Below are 22565 nucleotides of genomic sequence, written 5' to 3' on the forward strand. Positions count from 1 at the left end.
CAGGACCCTTGGATCATGACCTGAGCCAAAGGCAGAGGCTTAACCAACTGAGCTACCCAGGTGCCCCCAAATTTTGCTTATTTTATAATGGGAGAGTCAAACACATAATTTGGTAAAAATTAAGTGCCATGCTTTCTGCAAGCTTAAGTGGTCTTTTAAGTGTCCAATGAAGAACTTAACATGTAAAACTTATTTTTTTTTAAAGATTTTATTTATTTGAAAGAGAAAGAGCGTGCACATGAGCAGGGTTGGGGGGCAGAGGAAGGGTGAGAAGGAGTAAATAGACTCCTGCTGAGTGCGGAACCCTTCACTGGTCTGGATCCCAGGAGTCACGAGATTATGACCTGAGCCAAAACCAATAGACACTCAACCGACTGAGCCACCTAGGCGCCCCTGTAAAATGTATTTTGAATAGCCCAGAAACATTTATCTGTAGAAGATGCCATTTTATTTGCAGCTGATCTCTAAGTATTCTTTTACTGTGATAATATTTTATTTTATTTGATACTCGGTTCTATATGGTATGCTATTCATGTTATGCAGTTTCTCCCATTCTGCACTGAAGAAATATAATACTTTTTGGTGTCAAAAGCTTATCAAAAGTGAAACTGCTTATACAAATAAAGCTGTAGCTTATAAACTTTATTACCCTTTGTTTAATACTTAAGTTTTTCTCTCAAGTGGAGTAGACTTTGCAACTGAGATTCTGCTAATACTATTTAATTTATCAAGAAATATATTCCAGGGCGCCTGGGTGGCTCAGTTGGTTAAGCAACTGCCTTCGGCTCAGGTCATGATCCTGGAGTCCCGGGATCGAGTCCCGCATCGGGCTCCCTGCTCGGCAGGGAGCCTGCTTCTGCCTCTGACCCTCCCCCCTCTCATGTGCTCTCTCTCTCTCTCACTCTCTCTGTCTCAAATAAATAAATAAATAAATAAATAAATAAATAAATAAATAAATCTTAAAAAAAAAATATTCCAGCTGATCCAAAGAACAAATTCATATATTCGAAGACTTACATTAAAGTATGATTATAAGGCCACCTGGGTGGTTCAGTCAGTTAAGCATCTGCCTTCGGCTCAGGTCATGATCTCAGAGTCCTGGGATCGAGCCTCGCATCGGGACTCCACTCAGTCAGCGGTGAGTCTGCTTCTCCCTCTGTGATCTCTCTTGCTTTCTCCCTCTCAAATAAATAAATAAATTCTTAAAAAAAGTATGATTATAAATTATCAAAATAACAGTAATCCATTAGCTTTGTGGAAACAATAATGGAAACCTGTTTTTTGGGGGAAAGAAATAAGAAATCAGAAATGCATTACCTTTAATGAAGGGGATCAGCTTATAATTGAAGGAAAAATAGGAAGAAAATTATTTGCTTGTTTAGAGCCTGAGCTGTAAATTCTTTCTGTGTGCTAATGAGTAAACAGAATTTATGACCTAGGTAAATGAGTCAGTGGTCTCCAGATTTTTATAATACATCTTTTCCAGTAAATGTTTAAGTTATTGTATTAGTTTGGTAGATCTGCCATAACATACTACCAAAGACTGGGTGGATCAAACAACAGAAATTAATTTTCTCACAGTTCTGAAGTCTGTAAGTCCAAGATCAATCTGGAACCTTGTTGGCAGGATTGGTTTCTTCTGACACCCCTCTCCTTGCCTTATAAATGGCCTGCTTCTCCCTGTTTCCTCACATGGTCTTTCCACTGTTTGTGTTTATCCCTAGTGTCTCAGGGTTTAAATTTCCTCTTTTTATAAGGATACTAGTCAGATTAGATTAGGGCCCACCCTAAAGGCCTCTTTTTAATTTAATCACCTCTGGAAAGACTTTCTAAATACAGCCACATTCTCACGTATTAGGGCTTCAGCATGTGAAGTTTGAGGGGATAAGTTTCAGCCCGTAAGTTACATACATTTTCTATTGCACTTTGTATATATACCTCCCCCCAAAATTTTTTTAAAAGATTTGATAAAATTAAATAAAAATACAAGTTATATTTACTTCCCAGTCCCAGTGGATTGTCTGATAGAGTTTGTACACACCACTTTGGAGGCCTAAATAATAAAATGAGAACCTCAGCTAATTAGCTATTCTGAAATGATAGTTCAAGTTTGCCTGTAACTAAGCTTTGTTCTCTTGCTTTGATGGTGGATTTCTCTGTTGTGTTTTTCTGCCATTCATTTTAAGGAACTAATAGTCTCTTGACGTTGGATTGTTTTACTACAAAGCCCGTCTTTATCTTTTTGACACATAAACCTCCACATGAATGTGAAGGGTTTTGAGAAATGTTTTATGTAAATATGAAAATTCATAAAATGCACAGAAGTCTATAAAGTATACTCATCCTGAAACACTTCTTATATCTAATGGCTTCAGAATAAAATTGCTTAGGTATGTAAAAATTCTTTTCCTTTGTACATATTAAGCTGCTTTATTCTTTAATAGTAATAATAAAATATAATTTCTGGTATTTGTGTCAGCTCAATTTCTTATATCTGCAGTGGTTTAAAACAAGTCTGGTAACAGTTTCTATTTTTAAAATAAAGCGTGGAACTTTGTTTATTCTTCAGTAGGTATTTGGTATAAGGTAGGGGAAATCCACTAACATTCTCATGATACATTAATATTGATTCTAGATAGGTTAATGGGTTAAATATTAATGATCAAACTGTAAGAAAAAAAAAGGGAGAAAGAAACAGAAATAATTGCTTGCATCTGTGGGAAGAAATTTCCAAGCCGAAAGCAATGGAATCAATTACAAAATCAAAGAACTGATTGCATAAAATTTTTAAATATTTTTACATTTAAAGGGTTATAAGAAAAAATGGGAAAGTACTTGAAAATGTGATATGGTTAACATCTCTAATATAAATGTAAATAAAAATAGCACTAAGACATAGATAAGTGGACATGAGGTGGTAATTTACAAAAGAACATAATTAGTACGATTTGACACCTATTCAAACTAAGAACATGAAAAAATTATAAGGTTATCAGACATGCAAAGAACGATGAACAAGCATGTTTATCAACAGTAAGAAGGTAAGTTAGTATAGTGACCTCCATACCTTGGAATACTATGCAAATTTTAGAAATGATGTATATGAAGAATTTTTAATAAGAAAATGCTTATAATAATAGGATACATTATATGTACTATTTGATCAAACTTGAAAATGCTTAAAATTAGAGGAATACATCAAAATGTCAATATTGATGATTTCTAGTGGCATTATGTTCAATTTTCATTCTCATAGGCTTTTGTTTTTACATTTTTCTTCAGTAAGCATTAGCTTATTTAAAATCATAAAGTAGAAACATGCTAAAAAAAGGCAAAAATAATATAATAGAACCAATATGACCTCTTTCCAAGCATTACACATCCCCTTTCCCTAATAGAAATATAGTGTATATGATTTCTACTATCTCCTTAAAAGTCTTTTAAATGTCTATTTTGCAATTATACTACCATATTAATTAAATAAATACAACATAATGAGCACAGAAAAAAATGTATAAAATCTCTTATGTACAGAGGCTGAAAGATAGACTAATGACTTTTCTCTAAACAACTGACAAACTGCATGCATTTAATCACTTCACTCCTTAATACTTTATTTTCCACCAAAGCTAAATTCATTTTTAGATTACTGGGGAACTTGTTTAAGTAAATATATTAAGCTTCAAATCACATTAGTGGCGATATTTTTCTTTTTACATGATTCTAAGATTTGTACCTATGGTATATGCCTATATTGATATTTTGAACATCAAAGGTCTCAAAATGATGCTCCTTAAATATCGGGGACCATGTGAAGTACTGATTTCCTGATGAATTGCTGATTGCTGTTACAAGGGAGCAACTAAAAAGTAACACTAAAAGAGCAAATAAACTGCCGTTCATATCAGAATGGTGTAGTACTTTCCGCAGAACATGTAACACTGCCCCTAGTAAAGGGTGGGAGGCTAGTGCGTAGGGTCATTCTGGTCTTCAGGTATTTGGTATCAGAAAGTGATGATAATTTTGAAGATCATGATAGTGAAAATAAGACACAGCAGCAGCTAACATTTGGGCGTTTACTGTTTCCTACCTTTGGTGCTAAATGCTATACTGTGTATTTCAATTAATCATTTAACTCAGTTAAAAGAGAGAGATTATCCCCATTGTTCATCTCTAGGAAATAACATGCCTAATTTCTTCATCATATCCATCCCTTTTACCCTTTGTTCTAAATATCTGAGCTAAAGGGAACTTATCAAATTTGGTAGATTCAGTAACTAGCTTAGCCTCTGAGAACATTTTACAATGATCATCATACGAAACCTAATAGTGGCAAAGTTACAATTCTTTTTACTGAACAACCAGCACGCAGCAACCACCGTTCAAGGCAAGACTTCACTTGAAGCTCCAGCCACTCAAGCTCCGCCCAAGGCTCTAGCTACGCCCTCAGGAGTAAGCACCGCCTCCACCAGGGGCCGGCGGAAGTAACTTTGCGCGCGCGTGCCTCTCGCGGGACCTACACCTCTTTTTGGCGAGATTTGGACGACAAGGGCAAAGCAGTATCTCGCGGGAAGTTGAACCGGAAAAGCGAGGGGTAGAAGTGAATGCGGGTAAACCTCGGATGTGAAGCTGTGCTTTTGATTTCCTGGAGGTTTTAGATGCTCGGTGGTGTAGACCTTTTGTTTGGCATCTCGCGGAGGGATCATGTTGACCCGGGTGAGGGCTGGCACTCGACTGGGAGCCTCTGACTGAATCAGACACTTTAACGGGCCGAGGTGGCGAGGGAGGGGGTCGGGATGGGGGAACTTCGCGAGCTGTTGGTTTCTTTGGCTTCACAGTCCAAAGTCCTAGAGTGATGCTGAATGCTCGAACGCCTTCTCCTGAGCGTTCTCTGTCGGTTTCTCCCAAGACTCACCTGCGCCCCCCGTAACTTGTCTGTAATCCAAACTGCAGACCTGAATACCTATTCCCTTAAGCTTTGAGCCGAATACAGGCTCCACGGGGCCTGAGACTGTCAGCTGCTCCATTGTGGGAGCTTAGAACAATGTTACATAGTAATACCTCGCTAAACTTTGGATGAGTAAATGAAATAGAATTGCAAGGAAGTTTCCACAGGAAACGAGTGACTTTTTTTTTTGAAATAACCTTTTTAGAATAATTTTACATTTACAAAAAAAGTTGCAAAGATAATACTAGCTTCCATAGGCTTTTCATTCAGTTTCCCCAAATGTTAACACCTAGACTGGCTTATTTAATTTTGTTCCTTTGACGCAGCTTCTGTTAAGTCCATTTTTTTTTTTTAACGCCACAAATCCTTTAACCTTTGCTTTACATTTGAGCAATAATTATTTGAAGAAACCCTCTTTTTTCATAAATACAATTTTGTTACATTGGAGGTAATGCTCCCTTGCAAGAACTAGTAATAATCGTAAAACATGTTAAGAAAAAACCCTGCTTATTTGAAGTTTAATAAATTTGTAGTGGCAGATTGTGTCAACAGCGTTTTCTTGTCATCATAGCTGAAAGCAAAATCAGAGAGGAAGCTTGCAAAACAGATTTGCAAAGTTGTATTGGATCATTTTGAAAAACAGTATTCCAAAGAACTTGGAGATGCCTGGAATACAGTAAGGTTAGTATAATTCATCTCTTGATGCTTTATGATAGAACACGAAATAAACCCTTTTTGGGGGAGGGGTGCTGTGAGTATAAAAGATAAAGGAATCTAAATCTGGCTACCCTTTTCCTACAGAGGCTACAGAAGAGAAGAACTGTGAAGAAATAGATGGAAAATCATAGGAAAATGAAAAGGGGAGAAAGAAATCTTTGTAGTAATAGTAAGGAAAAAATTGTTATGGCCTTGCCTTGAGCAATTGTTTTGATCTTTGAAACAGGAATGCCCACCAGTTTGACAAAATTAATTATACTGTAACAGAAAAATCTTAAAATTTTTGAGGGTATTTGACTAGTTTCTGAAATTCAGAAGATAATAAATCTTTAAAGCTGGCACAGCTCTGTCTTAGCTAGAGTCACTTTATTTGGTTATCATATTTCTTCCCTGTGTTTTTGGCAGGCTATGTTTTGAACACGTGTACACACACACAAATTCTTTGAATGTATTATTGAAAATAAATGTTTCATGCATAGAAGTAAGTGAGATAAGTTTGATTTGTATGTTTAGTGATTTTTGCCTTTGGTCAGAATGTTATTCCATGGGTTCTCTACATGGAGTTCTTTTTTTCAATTTTTGTTTAAATTCTAGTTAGTTAACATATAGTGTAATATTGGTTTCAGGAGTATAATTTAGTGATTCATCACCTACATATAACACCCAGTGCTCAGCACAGATGCCCATCACCATCTAGCCCATCTCCCACCAACCGCCCCTCCAGCAACCCTCAGTTTGTTCTCTATAGTTAAGAGTCTCTTATGGTTTGCTTCCCTCTCTCTCTCTCTCTTTTTTTTTTCCCTTCCCCTGTGTTCATCTGTTTTGTTTCCTAAATTCCACGTACGAGTGAAATCATACTTATTTGTATGTAATCATACGTATTTGTCTGTCTCTGGCTGAACTATTTTGCTTAGCATAATACATTCTGGCTATGCCCACGTCATTGCAAATGGCAAGATTTCATTCTTTTTGATGGCTGAGGAATATTCCCGTGTGTGTGTGTGTGTGTGTGTGTGTACACATCTTTATCCATTCATCAATCGATGGACATTTGGCCTCTTTCCATTATTTGGCTGTTGTTGATACTGCTGCTATAAACATGGGGTGTATGTGTCCCTTCGAATCAGTATGTTTGTATCCTTTGGGTAAATTCCTAATAGTGCAATTGCTGGATCATAGGGTAGTTCTATTTTTAACTTTTTGAGGAACCTCCACACTGCTTTCCAGAGTATGGCCGCACCAGTTTGCATTCCCACCAACAGTGCAAAAGGGTTCCCCTTTCTCTGCATCCTCACCAACAGCTGTTGTTTCCTGACTTGTTAATTTTAGCCATTCTAACTGGTGGAAGATGGTATCTCATTGTGGTGTTGATTTATATTTCCCTGATGATGAGTGATGTTCAGCATCTTTTCATGTGCCTGTTGGCCATCTGTATGTCTTCTTTGGAAAAATGACTATTCATGTCTTCTGCCCGTTCCTTAACCGAATTAATTGTTTTTTTGGGTGTGGAGTTTTATAAGTTCTTTATATATTTTGGATACTAACCCTTTATCATTTACATCATTTGCAAATATCTTCTCCCATTCTGTAGGCTGCCTTTTAGTTTCATTGATTATTTCCTTGGCTGTGCAGAAGTTTTTTGTCTTGATGAAGTCCTCATAGTTCATTTTTTCTTTTGTTTCCCTTGCCTACATTGAGTTCTTACATAGTACATTCCATTCCCCGTAGAATACAGAGAGCAAGACAGTCCCCATATCCAGTTTGCCTGCAGTCTGGTGTTCCTGGGGGATAGGCGGCTGGTTAAAACTGTATAAACTATTAATTCCATAAATATCCTGATAGAAATAGGCAGGAGAACCTTGTCTTATTTAACAAAGCCTGAGGGTGCCAGCAAAGACCTGAGGAGAAGCCAGGCCTTGGTGACTTAACAGAAGTTACCTTAGCAAAAAGAACCAGGTAACTTAGGCTGAAAGAAGAGGGTGCTTCTGAAGCTAGGGTGCAAAAGCCCAATACTGTTTGCTCAGTAAAAAAACGTTATGTAGCTGTAGACAATGGAATTTAGTCACATTGTTGTCTTATTAAATCTCTTAGACCAACTCAATAACAAGTTCTCATTTACAAAGGACAGCTTTAAGCACTTTTTTTTAAAACAGATTAAGTATTGGCTGATAATAAAGTCTGAGGTGGTTCTGAGATAATTTTAGGACAAATAACACTGTCTTAGAAACTTGTAAATACTGTAATATGAAAAAGTAGTTTATGGTTGTGGTTTCTATTTCAAAACTAGATTTTAAAATGGATGTCTTCTGTCACAGAGAAGAAAGAAGGATGATAGTGAAGTGTAATAAATTCATTATGTTTTTGTATGTAAAGTTACTCACGTAGACTAGCCAAACAACCACACACCTACCCCGTGCTTATTATGTGCCAGATCGTATTGGCCTTATGTGATCCTCAGAACAAAGCTCTGAGGTCTGTTTCCCATTTTTCATGTGATGAAACTATAGAGTTGGGCGCCTGGGTGGCTCAGTCGTTAAGTGTCTGCCTTTGGCTCAGGTCATGATCCCAGGGTCCTGGGATCGAGCCCCGCATCGGGCTCCCTGCTCAGCGGGAGGCCTGCTTCTCCCTCTCCCACTCCCCCTGCTTGTGTTCCCTCTCTCACTGTGTCTCTCTCTGTCAAATAAATAAATAAAATCTTTAAAAAAAACAAAAAACTATAGAGTTTAAGTAATTTCCCAAGTTTACTTAGCTAGTAAGTGCCGGAGCAGGGATTTGTGTCTAGGCTTTCTGGTTCAAGAATTTCCACTGCTGGGGCGCCTGGGTGGCTCAGTCGGTTAAGAGTCTGCCTTCGGCTCAGGTCATGATCCCAGGGTCCTGGGATTGAGCCCCGCATCAGCCTCCCTGCTCAGTGGGAAGCCTGCTTCTCCCTCTCCTGCTCCCCCTGCTTGTGTTCCCTCTCTCGCTGTGTCTCTCTCTGTCAAATAAATAAATAAAATCTTTAAAAAAAAAAAAAAAAAAAGAATTTCCACTGCTAACCCCTAATCTCACACCTGCAGTGTAATTAGACATTCATGGATAACTTTAAAAAAAAAAAAAAAGAGGTTTTAAAAGGTATATTGTCTTCAGATTTTATAGTAGTCTGGCTACCCATACCCTGTAATGAGTTATTTTTCTATTTAATGTGCTCAGACAGATTTGTAAATTATTGTTTGACCCTAAACAAAATGAGCAGTGAACCTCAAATCCATTTAATTAGCTGTGCCTTCCGCTTCATCTACCTTTTTGTTGGGTTTTCATGGTAATTTAAGTTTTGCATAAATGTGCTAAATTTGCCATGGGCAAAATAAAGGCTGAGATTAGAAAGTAGTCTGAGCATGGAAGATGGCATGGGGAAGTAAGAACATATATATATATATATATATATTTAACTTTTATTTGGAAGACATAATGTCATGCTTGTGGAGTCTGTTTACTTCCAGGGAAAGGTGAGTGCATTGTTGTCTTCTACCTAGAAAGGGATTTACTTATTTTCAGTTTCCTGTCTTATCTAAGAGATTTAGATAGTGGGGAAGATTTAGTATTTATTTATATTTTATTGTTTTGTAATAACCTTTTTTAAAAGTTACCCTCTGAGCAGGCCTTTAAAGTTGTTTACAGTGGGTTCAAGTTTTGCACTGCTCATTACCTACATTATCTTTCAGGTAGGCCCATTCATGGCATGACTTTGAACTTCCCTCACTATGCTGCCATCTCAAGCTGTGCAGTCCCCTCTAAGCTTTGTTACATTCTTCTCAGTATTTTCTGGTAACTTCACTTAGTTTGGTACTAGGCAGTCTCAGAAGCATGCTATTTTTCCCTTCTAAACCTGTGTTATCATTTGCCACTTGCATGTTTTTTCTCACTTGTTGAAGATATCACCATCAGTATGTTTCCTCTTTTCTCCTCCACACCTTCAAGGTAAAGAATGAAACTTAATAAAAAATAAGTCTGACATTTACCCTCAGCTCCTGGGAGGTTATCTCTCAGCCCTTGGAATGTCCTGCCTAAGAGTGACTTTGTTTACCTGGGGCATTGGGCCACACTGGAAAGTCTTAACAGTGTGATTTGTGGTCGGGGCTGTGGGTCATGGTATTAGCTTGGCTTCCCACCTCTGACCTCTAAAGGAGCTGGAGAATTAAGATTAGCCAGTTGATCATGTTTGTGTGACGGGGCCCCAATAAAATCTAGATGCCAAGCTTTTGTTGAGCCTTCCTACTCGTCAGTATTCCTGTGCATATGGTCACACATTGTTGCAGGGAAAAGTCCTTGCCCATGATTCCACTGGACAAGACACCTGGAAGCTTCATGCTTTGAATTTCCCTGTGCTCTGCACCATGTACCTCTTACCTTGACTGACCTTGACAGTTTGGGGCTCCAAAACTATGGACTGCCATACACCACTACTCTGCCTCCATCAAAATCTAAAGGCCCACCAAATGCTTTTCCTCCTTCCTGAGAAATTTCTTAATTTGGATTTCATTTGTATCCCCTTTATTAGTGTTTCTCAGAGTCCATAGTCTCTCATGGTTCGTCTCCCCCTCCGATTCCCCCCCTTCATTTTTCCCTATTATTACTGTTTTTAACCAATTCTCCCATCAAGCTGTCCCATATACCCTTGACAAAATTAGTTCTGCCTTTGTGTTTCCATTGCATTTTGTTGATAACAGCTACTGTAATTCTTTCACGATTGTGTTGTCATAATTTATTGTTATTTTTTCTGACAAGGGAGGGTCTTGAAGAACCAATACCTTAAGACTTGAGCAAGTCATCTACTTATTCACACATTAGTGTTTATAAACCAGGCACTGTTCTAACCACTGGGGATACAAAGATGGATTATATATATTCTGCCCTCAAATATATATGAGGGGAGGATTAATTGGAAATCTTTATATGAACTTTGGAAATTTTGTGTGCACTTTGTAGAAAGCAAAGCAAACAAAAGAGCCTCAGTTAAGTCTGGCCTGTCTGTGAATATTTTTTTATTTAGACACTCTTCTCCAGAGTTCACATAGTTGACTATGAGGGGAAAAAATAAAGCAGATTGCATTAGCAGAATCTGTGAATGGGATGGAGTGGGGTGGTTGGAGAAAGCAGAAGTGAACTAGTATCTCTATTTCAGTTTTGTCCCTTATGTCAGCTTTACACAAATATTCAACCTTAATTTGTGCAAATCCCTGTGATTTAGTAACTTTTAGCCCCTTTAAAAGTCAAGTTAAAAAGTACCAATTTTAATGGCCAATCCAGGCCTGTGATTGAATGAAAATAATGTCAAATAACATTGTCCAAATAATACATTAATACAATTTTTTCAAGGGATATGTGTGCACAGGCAAGTTACAGCAATCAACTTCCAGATTTTCAGATTTTCAGTTTTCATGTCTTCTCTTTCACAAAACTACTCTGATCCTTATGTGCCTAAGGGAGTACTTATTCTCCTTTCCCAACCTGCTTTTCTGTTGTCTTTCTCCCACTTTACAAAAAAAAGGACACACTTTCACCCTCCTGACTCTTCCACATTGCATTTCTCCAGGGTGACAGCACCTCTACCTGTCAGAGACTACTGGAATGTCATTTTAAGGGTTGAGAAAGTAAATGACTAATGACTAACAAATTCTTTGACAGTTCAGGTGGTTTCCAAGTTTTGCTTTTAACAAAAAGTGAAGGAGCTCCAGTTGAGTTGTCAACTAACAGGTCATTTAAAATATTTTTGAAGATAGATCATTAAGTGATTTGGGAATATAACTCAGAAAGAAATAGAAGTCAAAAAGAGAGACATTGCCATAACAAAATATATTTAATTCTTACCCACTTATTTAAGTGAAGGTTTTTCTCAGCCCTTGTAAGAATACAAAACAGGAATATAGTTGATTTGGACCCTGACTCAGTACAGCTCTAGGTAATATTCATCTCTGGATATCTGGGGACCAGGGTCAGGGGGAAGCTCATTTCATTGAGATCCATTTCCTGACACTTTTCCTTTTTATGTTTAATAATTATGAAATCTATGGTAAATATTTTGATCAACTATACTAATAATTTTACTGATAACTGAATCCAGAAGTTACCATTTTAACACTTAGAGATTTAGGCCATAGTGAAAACAAATTTAGTATGTATATGTGTGTGTGTGTGTGTTTATGGCAGAGAAGAACGATAGGGTAATAAAAGATTTCAAGCACAAAAATGTGTTAAGATAAAGTTATATGGGGAAATAGAATGTGAACAGAAAAAGGAACTGTAAAATTTTCACTTGTTCAGGAAGAGACAGTTTTTAAATGGATAATGATGGGTTTCAAAATCACTCTGGTATTTAGGTCCCACTGGATACATTTTAAAAAGTGGTATAATTTATATTTTAAAATGTCAATTTTTATAGTATGCTGGAAATTACGTTCTTAATCTGTGGTTAAGATTTTGATGTCAACTTAAAACGTGCCAGAGGGTACATAGTTTTTTTCAAAATGGTCAGTGGAGGTACTAGCAAACATCTTCAGGTCACTTGTGGGTCCCAATTCTGCTGGTTGCTGATGTACTTGAAACTTCTGTCATTGAAGACCAGTAAGTGGAACAGCTTCAGACCCCTCATGAATCTTCAGAGGAGTCCTGGAGTGTAGGTGCCTGGTGAGTGTCTTCTTAAGCCCTCTAATGTACGCTCCCAGTATTGTCTGCTGGGCTACTTGTCCATCCAGTCAGAGCTTTGGACTTGAGTAGCCATTGGCCTGCCAGCCCCAGGGGCATCATCCTGCCAGTGCACTGGAGTGTTAGTGTGTGTGTGTCTGTGTGCGCATGTGCTAAGGAGAGGGGAAATCACTGGTAGTTGGTGGGGCAGGATGGGTGGGGTGCTGAGACCCACATTAATATGCAGTTTTGCTTTCTCGGGTAGGAAGCACCAGCCTGAGCAATCTGAGCAGTCCCTGCATCAAGTGGTCCCATTGCAGGTGCTCAGGGCAGCGTGTATCAGGCTATTCCCACTGTTAGGAGCAGTGGGAGGCCAGGGCACTGACACTAGGCGAGGGTTGGAGTGAAAATTCTCTGCCTCTCCCCTGTGGTATGCTGCTAGTGCTACAGTACCAAGGGCTCACACTTCGTTAGACTTTAAAGTCAGCCAGGTTTTGGGGCACCTGGGTGGCTCAGATGGTTAAGCGTCTGCCTTCGGCTCAGGTCATGGTCCCGGGGTCCTGGGATCGAGCCCCACATCGGGCTCCCTGCTCCGCGGAGATCCTGCTTCTCCCTCTCCCACTCCCCCTGCTTGTGTTCCCTCTCTCGCTGTGTCTCTCTCTGTCAAATAAGTAAATAAAGTCTTTAAAAAAAAAAATAAATCAGCCAGATTTTGAATCAGGTATTTCTGCTTAATAGTGATAGAACCTTGGGTGAGTTGCCAGATTTCTGAAAGCTTCAGTTACCTAACTTCTAAAATGGGGGTAATAGCTGTCTTTCACAGTAGTGATTGTTAAATGAGCTAAGCAGGTGAAATGCATATTGTAAACATATGATCAGTAATTTTTTTTATTAATATCAGGGTGAGGTGGAGCAGGTGGATTGGCTTGTAGGTAGAAAGGTTTCCCTGAGGAGATAAAGCCTAAACCGGGCCCTCCGCAGAGAGTAGGGGAGTCAGCCAGGCCATTGTAGGTCAGAAGAAAGGTCATTTTGGGCAGAGGGAGCAGTTTATCCTGAGACTGGTAAAGGCTAAAGAAAACTTGTTCCAGGAAGTTCAAGGACTTCAGTAAGGCTGCATATAGGTTAGGAGGAGTCAGAAAATTTGTTTAAGCAAGTTCTTATTTTATCTAGTTGTTAAAGAATGAGAATAATTTCTGAAGATTGCTGACTCACTCTGCCATAAGTATATGTTTTGTTTTGTTTTTTTCCCAAGATGTATTTATTTGAGAGAGTGTGAGTGCGGGGTGTGGGGGGGGGGGAGTTGGAGAGGGAGAGAGAAGCTTTAGCAGACTCCTTGCTGACCTCCCCACGTGGGGCTTGATCTTAAAACCCTGAGATCATGACCTGAACTGAAACCCAAGAGTCAGATGCTTAACTGACTGTGCCACCCAGGGGCCCCAATAAGTATATGTTTTTAAATGCAGTGAGGTTCTCTCCCCTAGAGTCCTTTAGTGAACTTTATCATATTATATTTGACCCATATAATCTGCCATGAGTCGCACCAGACTACTTTTAATTACCCAAATGCACTGTCCTTCTTCATACGTTTGTGCCTGGGCTATTGCCTTTGTCCTTGAATTTCCCCTCTCATTTTGTCCTATGGTATTCCTCCTCATCCTTTAAGATTTAACATATTGTATAATACACAAAAATACTGTTCCTAAACTAACATACAATAAGGTTAAAAGGAAATATGCAAGATTAATAACCTTTACTAAGGGATCTGAAAGAAAATGTGACTAAATGGAGAAACAATGTAGTCAGGGTTGGAAAGACTAAATACAATAAGGATGTTAATTCTCCCCAGATTTACTGCTTTTAATATAATTCTAGTCAAGATTTCTGCTATCTACACAAATATTTTATAAATTATTTTTTAACTGACCCAACTGATTCTAAAGTTCATCTGAAAGAATAAACATTCTAAAATAGCTTTGGAAATTCTGAAGGAAAAAAAAAAAGAAAAGAGATTTGCTCTGTCAGATATTAACCAATTGAAAGTGTCCTACCTTTGTTAGCCAAAGAAACAAGCCACTCCAATCTGTATTAATTAAATTATGTTTCTGACTATTATTTCTCTGTTAAATGAGTCAAAACCCTGGGTAGATTTTCATCCAGTTTGGAAGGGTAAGATTAGGGTAGACTGAAATAAAAGTTATAGCAGTGACATTTGCAGATCTCCCCTTTGGGTCTGTTTTAATGCAGTGGTTCCCAAAGTGTGGTCCTGAGGATTAGCAGCATCATTATCACTGGAGAACTTGCTAGAAATGCTAATAATGCTCAGGCCGTGCTTCTGACCTACTGTATCAGAAAATCCTGGGGTAGGGCTTAGGAGTCTTTTACAGACACTTGATGCCTGCTAAAGTTTGCAGAGTACATTCTTAAAAAAAGAGGTTGTCATCCTCCAAAATTCCTGAAACAGACACACTGGGCTCCTCTGATGGTGGACCATCATAGTAAGAGGCAGTGAAGGAGAAAGCAGTTTCACATATTAGCCCCCAATTGAAATTCACCTGGCACAGTTCCAGTCGCAGGTGTTACATTTTAATCCAGCCATTTCTCACCTAGGCAACTCCAGGGTGAGTAGCAGCTGGGATTTATTTAATTGACCATGGTTAATGAGGCTCCCAAATAACTCAGCTAGAAAGGTGAGCTTGTAAATAAATTAAATATTTCCTGCTATATCATCTGTCAGTTGATGTGAGCTTCTGACTGTTAAGAGATCTAACTGTTGGACCGAATAAAAAATTAGGAAAGAGAATCTTCTGGTGAAGGCGGGAGGGTGGGGGGTGGGCGGTGCTGTCAATCCATAAGTGATTTTTAAACCATCCTTGGTTTTGTATCATCTGAACCACTGATCGCCTCATTAACTCTGTTACTGTAGGGTTCACTATAGTTTTCCATACTTTTATTTCATGAGAGGAAGACTAACACTCACTCCTTTAAATACCCTTTAATGATAGTACTTTTCCCTCCAATATTAATAGTCTCAGGTTTTAAATTTTGTCTTTTGAAAAACACTTGTGCAAAGTGATAGGCTGACATCTCTTTTGATGTATTCAGAGGTATATAAAGACAGGCCATGTGTTTTTGGCAAGCTGTTCTGCAGGAAGGGACTAGGCTGAATGGCAGGTGAGGCATTCCTCTCTGGTGCAGAATTTAAGGGGCCCCTAAAACTCAATAATCAAATAATACTTTAATGGGCACAATTCATACAAAAGAAAGAAAACCCATGATGAATAAAATACTAAAGTTTTAAATAAAGGCCGGGTCGTAACAGTGGTAGGTTGAGCCATATTGGAGCCTATGGCAAAAGGGCAAAGTCAGTGATACTAATCCTGACTCTGAAAAAAATCACAGGTAAGTGTGAAACTAGGGCCCCATTCACTTGATTAGTAATATAAAATTGTGTTTGTATATATAATATTAATATTCTTTTGTTTTTCTTTTTCTATTTCTAGGGATATACTAATATCTCCATCATGCTGGCAATATGCTATCCTTCTTAACAGATTCAATTATTCCTTTGAACTGGAAAAAGATTTACATTTAAAGGGCTATCACACACTCTTTCAAGAATCTTTACCCTACTCTCCTAAATCAATGAAGTGTTACCTTAGCAGAACTCCAGATAGAATGCCTTCAGAAAGACACCAGATTGGAATTCTAAAAAAATACTATCTCCTGAATGCTGCCTCTCTTCTCCCAGTATTGGCTCTGGAATTAAGGGATGGGGAGAAGGTTCTGGATCTGTGTTCTGCTCCTGGAGGCAAATCGATAGCTCTGCTGCAGTGTGCTTATCCAGGTAGTGTGCTTTTCTTTCAGTAATTGACAGCTTTTAAATACCCATATATTATAAAATACTTTTAAAGTATATGAGAAAAGTGTAAGATTGAGTTTGCGGACTTTGAAAATCTGAAAAACCAGGACAGTATGTCGAATGGAAGTTTTAGCTAAGAAATCAGTGTAATTTTTTTTTTTTCAGCTACATACTAGCAGATAATTTTGAACAAAACTACCACATTTTGTAAACCTAAATCTGTCAGGTAATATGAATCCTGATAAGCCAATAACAAAGATTTTTTATTTTATCATTGACTTTTATACTTGAGAGTCTTGTATTGACATCTCATTATACTTCTGGGCAACAAAATACACACATTTAAAGTCATTTTTTGTATCATTAGACCATAAGTTATAAGGCAGTTCTGTCCAATAGATATATAATGTGAAGTGCATATAAAATTTTAAATTTTTAAGTACTCATTAAAAAAAGCAGAAACAGTCGAGATTAATTTTAGTAATACATTGTAACCCGGTATATCCAAAATATTATTTCAACATGTAATCAAAAGTTATTAAAGAGATATTTTGCATTCTTATTTTCTTACAAAGTCTTCAAAATGGGCATGTATTGTACAGCACATTTCAGTTTGGACTAGCTACCTTTTAAGTGCTCATAGCCACATGTGGCAAATGAGTATGATATTAGACAATGCAATTCTTTTTTTTTTTTAATTTTATGTAGTTGAGAGAGAAAGAGAGAGAGAGCACAAGCAGGGGGAGCAGCAGGCAAAGGGAGAAACAGGCTCTCCACTGAGCAGGGAGCCCAGTGTGGGGCTTGATTCCAGGATCCTGGGATCATGACCTGAGCCGAAGGCAGATGCTTAACCAACTGAGCCACCCAGGCTCCCCTAGATAATGCAATTCTAAAAGACTTTTTAAAAAGTTTTTTGGAAGTAACTTATCATTACCATTATTAGTATAAAAATGATGAAATTTATGTAAATGTACATTTTTATAAATATTTGTTAAAAGTAATGAGTCAACCAACATCATAAATTATTTTCCTAATTAGATAATAAGACTTTTTAAAAAATTATTTCAGATTTCTGTGGGTAAATATTACTTATAGCTTGGTAAGACAGGGTTCAGCATCAGTTCTGTCTAGTTTTTGTTTATTTGATGGTTTTTATAAATGGAGATGCTGTTGTTTATTTTAGATAAGATGATGGAAATGGTAGGAGTTGTGTTATAATTGTGCCTTCATATCACTTCTAATATATGGACAATATCATTATTCCAATTTTTACATTGAGGGGGCATATAATCCCTCAGATAATCATAATTATAATCATAATCATAATTATGGCATCAGTGATAGTCACACTGTGTTCCTTAGATAATTACTCCAAGGAGTAATTAACAGAACTGAAAATAGGCAGAATTGAGTTTTTTCCAAGTTAGTTGCACTAAAATAAATAAATGAATGAAACCAGTAGCCCAATTTCTTTCCATGGACCAAAGGCTGCCTTACACAGATGTAAAGCCTCAATGACTTTTTCATATATTTTTTAAATTCACTCCCTTTCCTGCTTAGATGAAGAAATACCAAGACTTGGTTTATTTTTGACGATTTAAACATGAAGTTAATTCTTTTTCAATGTAGTAAGTCTTAGTATATATATGAAACTTGGATTGTGATCTCATATTACATATTTTAAAAAATTTAACCAGTCTAAGACAATTTCAAATAAAATCTACATCTAGGCCAAACAACAATATAACATAAAGCTGTATTTTAATGAAGTTATTTTAAAATGCTGAATTAAGAATCTTGACTAAAGCTGTAATTTAATGAAAAGCTGACCTGATTTTCAGTTTTAACAGTTTAAATATTCTTTATTATAATGCCATGTTTCAAATCAACTCAGCCACATTAGTGAGCATGTACTACGTGTGCAAGGCTTTGGATGGTAGGTGTGGAACTGTGAAAGATGCAGAAATAACTAAGATTTTGGTTCCTTGTAGAATGACAAAGTAGGTCTCCTAACCAACCCTCCTGCTGAAAACAACTAAAAAATGTAGGATATAATATTAAAAACAGAATCTTTAAATGCATTGGTGATCTCCAAATATTCAGTGACCAAAATCTAAGAGATAATGGGAACCTAGAAGATCAGTTGAGCATCAAAGCTAGCTTTTCACTTGTGAGCATTTGCTTAACCTGAAAAACTTGCATGTTGATTTTCATTGCTTCATGAAAATGTGAGAATAAAAGACAAAGCCAGAGCTTGCCCAAGAGATAATCTACTAGGAGGTTAACTTACAGAAAGTTGAGATTCCAAAATGGTATACCCTCCATGTAAGGTAAACTAAGAAGAAATTGTCCTATCCCAAGGAACTGAAAGGAAAACTGTCTATTTTCAACTTTGATGATGGAGGAGGAATGGAAATACCCTCTGAAATTGTGTGAGCGCAGCTAAGCCAGTGTAGACCATTATAGTGAAGTTGCAGAACATTGAAAATAAAGAGAAGATCTTAATAGCAGCCAGAGAGGACAGATAGCTTACCTCCAAAAGACAATAGAATGAGGATTGACCTTTGAGGGTAACAATGGAAACTAGCATTCAGAGGAATGATGTTTTCAGTGTCCTAAGAAAAGATGACTATAAATCCAGAAGTATATTCACCAAGATATCCCTGAAGAATGAAAGTGAAATGGACGTGTTTTTTTTTAGACAAAAAGAGAGAATATAATAAGTTTGTCACCAATGATTCTGAAAGATGTGTTTCAGGAAAAAGGAAAGCCATTGTAGATGGATGATAAAAGATAACAAGAAGAAATGAAGAACAAAGAAGATGGGAATTATATGGGTAAATCTAAAAGTCATTGACTATAGAAGACAATGATGATAATGTTTTGTGCAGTTAAAAAATGTAAGCCCAAATATACAGTAAAAGCATCTAATTTGGGAGGGAGAATTAAAAGATTCTTGTATCTTTTAGGGAAAATGGTAAGGTTGACTAACCTTATATTTTTTTTACATATGCATGTTAAAAATTTTAAATTTACATATGCATGTTAAAAATAATAGAAATGGAATATAAAATATTTAAACCAGAAAAAGGGAGAAGTGGAATGAAAAATAATTAAGACACGGGTCTTTCCTTTGAGTCTCTTAGTGTCTGATGGGGACAAGGTGTGACTTTGGGGAGCTTTCTTGGCCCCAGTTTATGCTCCACCACATATGTCTTTGGCTTCACCTTTACTCCCATTCCTTAAAGGCTTGAGACCCTTGAATTGTTTCCAGATTGGAGAAACCCTAGAAAAGATTCATGCTGTTCCTGCAGTTATCTGCTGCTGATGTTACTACTGCCACAAATTGAGGAGCCTCCAGATAAGCAAAAATCACCACACTTGAATGGTTGCTGTTACTGGCCTTGGGACTCTGGCTTGCCTGTAGGGGCCAGATAGCACAAACCTGAACTGTGTGGAAGTTATCAACTCTTGGAATGGACTTTAACCAATGAGAGGCAGGAGACAGGAAGATGACAGCAGATTACTTGTTCTTCCTCCTTACTCCACTAAACCCCATAGTTTCTTCCAAGGCTTAGCAATTTCAGACTGTGGACATATCCTGAGAGACTGACCAGTGCTGTAGCCGCCTTGATTACAAACCCTTTTATATTTGTGCTCCATCTTTGTATGATTTACTTCCTTTTTTCTTTCACTCTAGTTTCCCTGTGGTTGCATCTCCTCCATAACATTAACTTTTGCCTTAGGTCATTTTCTAGTGATTTCAGGTTTTTAGACAACTGTCCGTAAGCTGCATTAGCAAATCCTCTAAAAGCCCCTGAAGTAAACACATAAACTAAATTAAAAAAGAGAATACTACCTGTGTAAATGTGGCTTTAAAGTGATTTCTTATTCCTTTAACCCCCTAACAAAATTGATGCCATCTCCTAAGTGCCTTCCATATAGAAATTGTGGTGCGCTGGTAGTAGAAAGGGTAAGCAATGCACATGAACATCTCTCTTGTGGTAAAATATGGTTAAGTACTATAGAAGTGGTTCAAAGTATGTATGAGAAGTGGACAAGTCCGTCAGATTTGGTGGAGCACAGAGTATGTTGGTAAAACAGTGGGAGGTTAAAATTGAAAGGTTGTCTTGAGGTCTCATTATCACAGACCTTGAAATAAATCAATAGTTTGAACTGTACTGTATGATAGGAAATCATTAAATGTTTTTAATCATGGATTGACAACCAGAGAAAACAACATATGTATAGATATATATATAGAGAGAGATATGTAGATGTATATATATTTATACATATATATTTGAGCAAAGGGTTTACAAAAATATTTCCCCCTCTACATTACAATTTCACCTTCATGTAGTTCTCTAGCTTTGTTTCCCTGGTAACCTGACAGATTGTCACCACGTTTCCAGGCAACATTACTCATGATAAAAAAGACCCTGATGGGTAAAAATGCATGTGCACTGGGAGAAAGATGAAATAAGCCCCAGAGACCCAATAGGGATGCCCTGATTGGGTCTTCCTGAGTGCATTGATTCTTGTTACTGGGCAGTCCTCTTGTAACTTGGGCATCCCTCATGGGGATCCTGAAAGCTGTGCCTATGAAGTTGTTAGAAGAGATGTTGTCTTCTGTGGGACATGAAGCTTTTAAGCCAGGACAACTCCTACACCTGCCCAATGTGAATGTGGAAGATCCACAAGAGTGGCCAATCGTTAAGTGCTTGTATACTAGGTTGAACATAGAGTGCCAGTTGTGGAAAATAACTAAAATATGTGGGGGAGAAGACAGGGAGAATTTTTTTTTAAAGATTTTATTTATTTATTTGAGAAAGTAAAACAGAGTGAGCAAGGTGAGGAGCAGAGGGAGAAGCAAGTTCCCTGCTGAGCAGGGAGCCCGACACGGGGCTCCATCCCCGGACTCTGGGATCATGACCTGAGCCGATGGTAGCTGCTTAACTGACTGAGCCACCCAGGCGCCCCAGGAAGAATTTTTAATAAGGTCTGTTTGTACAGATTTCTCTTGGCCCTGACTCCCCATCTCTGGTGATAAGAATATTTCTTTCCTTCTGGTGTAGGGAGAGTATTTTTCATACGGGATTTCATCTCCTTTTAGGAAAGAAAAGGAAGGTAAAAATGCCCTTCCTGCATCTGCTATTATTCAAGTGCCTTTTACTCAAAATAATGTCAACATGCCAAAGTGGCATATTTTGGAGAGGCATGTTCTGAATCCTTTTACTAGGTACAATCCCCATTTTACACATAAGGAAACGGAGACTTTTTTTTTATGAAGTCATGAACATTTTTTATTAACATATAGTGTATTATTAGTTTCAGAGGTGGAGTTCAGTGATTGATTAGTTGTATATAACACCCAGTATTCATTATATCACGTGCCCTCCTTGTTACTACCTTGTTACCCCCTCCCCCCACCCCCCTCCCCTCCAGCAACCCTCAATTTGGGAAACAGACTCTTGAGAGCTAAGTAACTTCCCAGTTATGGGAATTATGACAGTTCATACTTTGAGCGATGTCTTACTAATACCATGAGGTATTGGTTGTATAGCATATCTTTAGGAATCCATAATTAAATTCGAATGAATAAATGGTCAGAGCTTCTGTCAGGCTATGTAGGCAAGACTGTTGTGAATGTTTTGTGTGTGTGTGTGTGTGTGTGTGTATTGCTGTTTTTTAAACCTAAGATCATTATATTTACCTCTGTGCCCTATTTCTGCATAATTATGATGAATTGATTTCTTTCTGAAATTTATTTGATCAAAAGTGGAAATTTAACAATTCCATTGCATTCATTTTAAAACTTTTTAATCCTTTATGTTTAGGTTATCTTCACTGTAATGAACACGATAGTCTGAGATTGAGGTGGCTGAGGCAGACATTAGAATCTTTCATCCCACAGCCTTTGGTAAACGTAATTAAAGTGTCTGAATTGGATGGCAGAGAAATGGGAGATGCCCAGCCTGAAATGTTTGACAAGGTATAGTTATTACATTGTGACAAACTGATGGGCTCCCAGTGATACCACTGTTATGTTGCTTTGTTGTTGTCTTCCATCTGCTTCCAGACATAGCCTGATACAATTTCTCAGTACTCTGGGAAATTTTTTTTTTTTTTTTTTTTTAAGATTTTATTTATTTGACAGAGAGAGACAGCGAGAGAGGGAACACAAGCAGGGGGAGTGGGAGAGGGAGAAGCAGGCTTCCCGCTGAGCAGGGAGCCCGATGCGGGGCTCGATCCCAGGACCCTGGGATCATGACCTGAGCCGAAGGCAGACGCTCAACGACTGAGCCACCCAGGCGCCCCTCTGGGAAATTTTGATAAAGTGAACAAGGAAGCAGTTTTCATTTGATGGTCAGCATGGTT

The 22565-nt window shown here is 37.8% G+C and overlaps 1 protein-coding gene across 3 annotated transcripts in view; it reads left to right on the forward strand.

Moving 5' to 3' along the window:
* The first annotated feature begins 4360 nt into the window (after window positions 1–4360).
* The window catches only part of NSUN3 (NOP2/Sun RNA methyltransferase 3), a 53213-nt gene continuing 35008 nt past the window's right edge, over window positions 4361–22565 (forward strand). For all 3 annotated transcript variants that reach the window (XR_004681124.1, XM_035015178.1, XM_035015179.1), the window contains exons 1-4: window positions 4361–4716; window positions 5520–5629; window positions 15826–16169; window positions 22025–22179. Coding sequence is in view for 2 of the 3 variants with exons in the window: in XM_035015178.1 (XP_034871069.1) it covers window positions 4705–4716; window positions 5520–5629; window positions 15826–16169; window positions 22025–22179 (621 nt within the window). In the remaining variant the exon portion in view is untranslated. The remainder of the gene's footprint in view (window positions 4717–5519; window positions 5630–15825; window positions 16170–22024; window positions 22180–22565) is intronic.

This window comes from Mirounga leonina, unplaced genomic scaffold, assembly GCF_011800145.1.
Source record: "Mirounga leonina isolate KUSES-001 unplaced genomic scaffold, KU_Mleo_1.0 Mir_169, whole genome shotgun sequence".
In the NCBI taxonomy this organism is placed as follows: Eukaryota; Metazoa; Chordata; class Mammalia; order Carnivora; family Phocidae; genus Mirounga; species Mirounga leonina.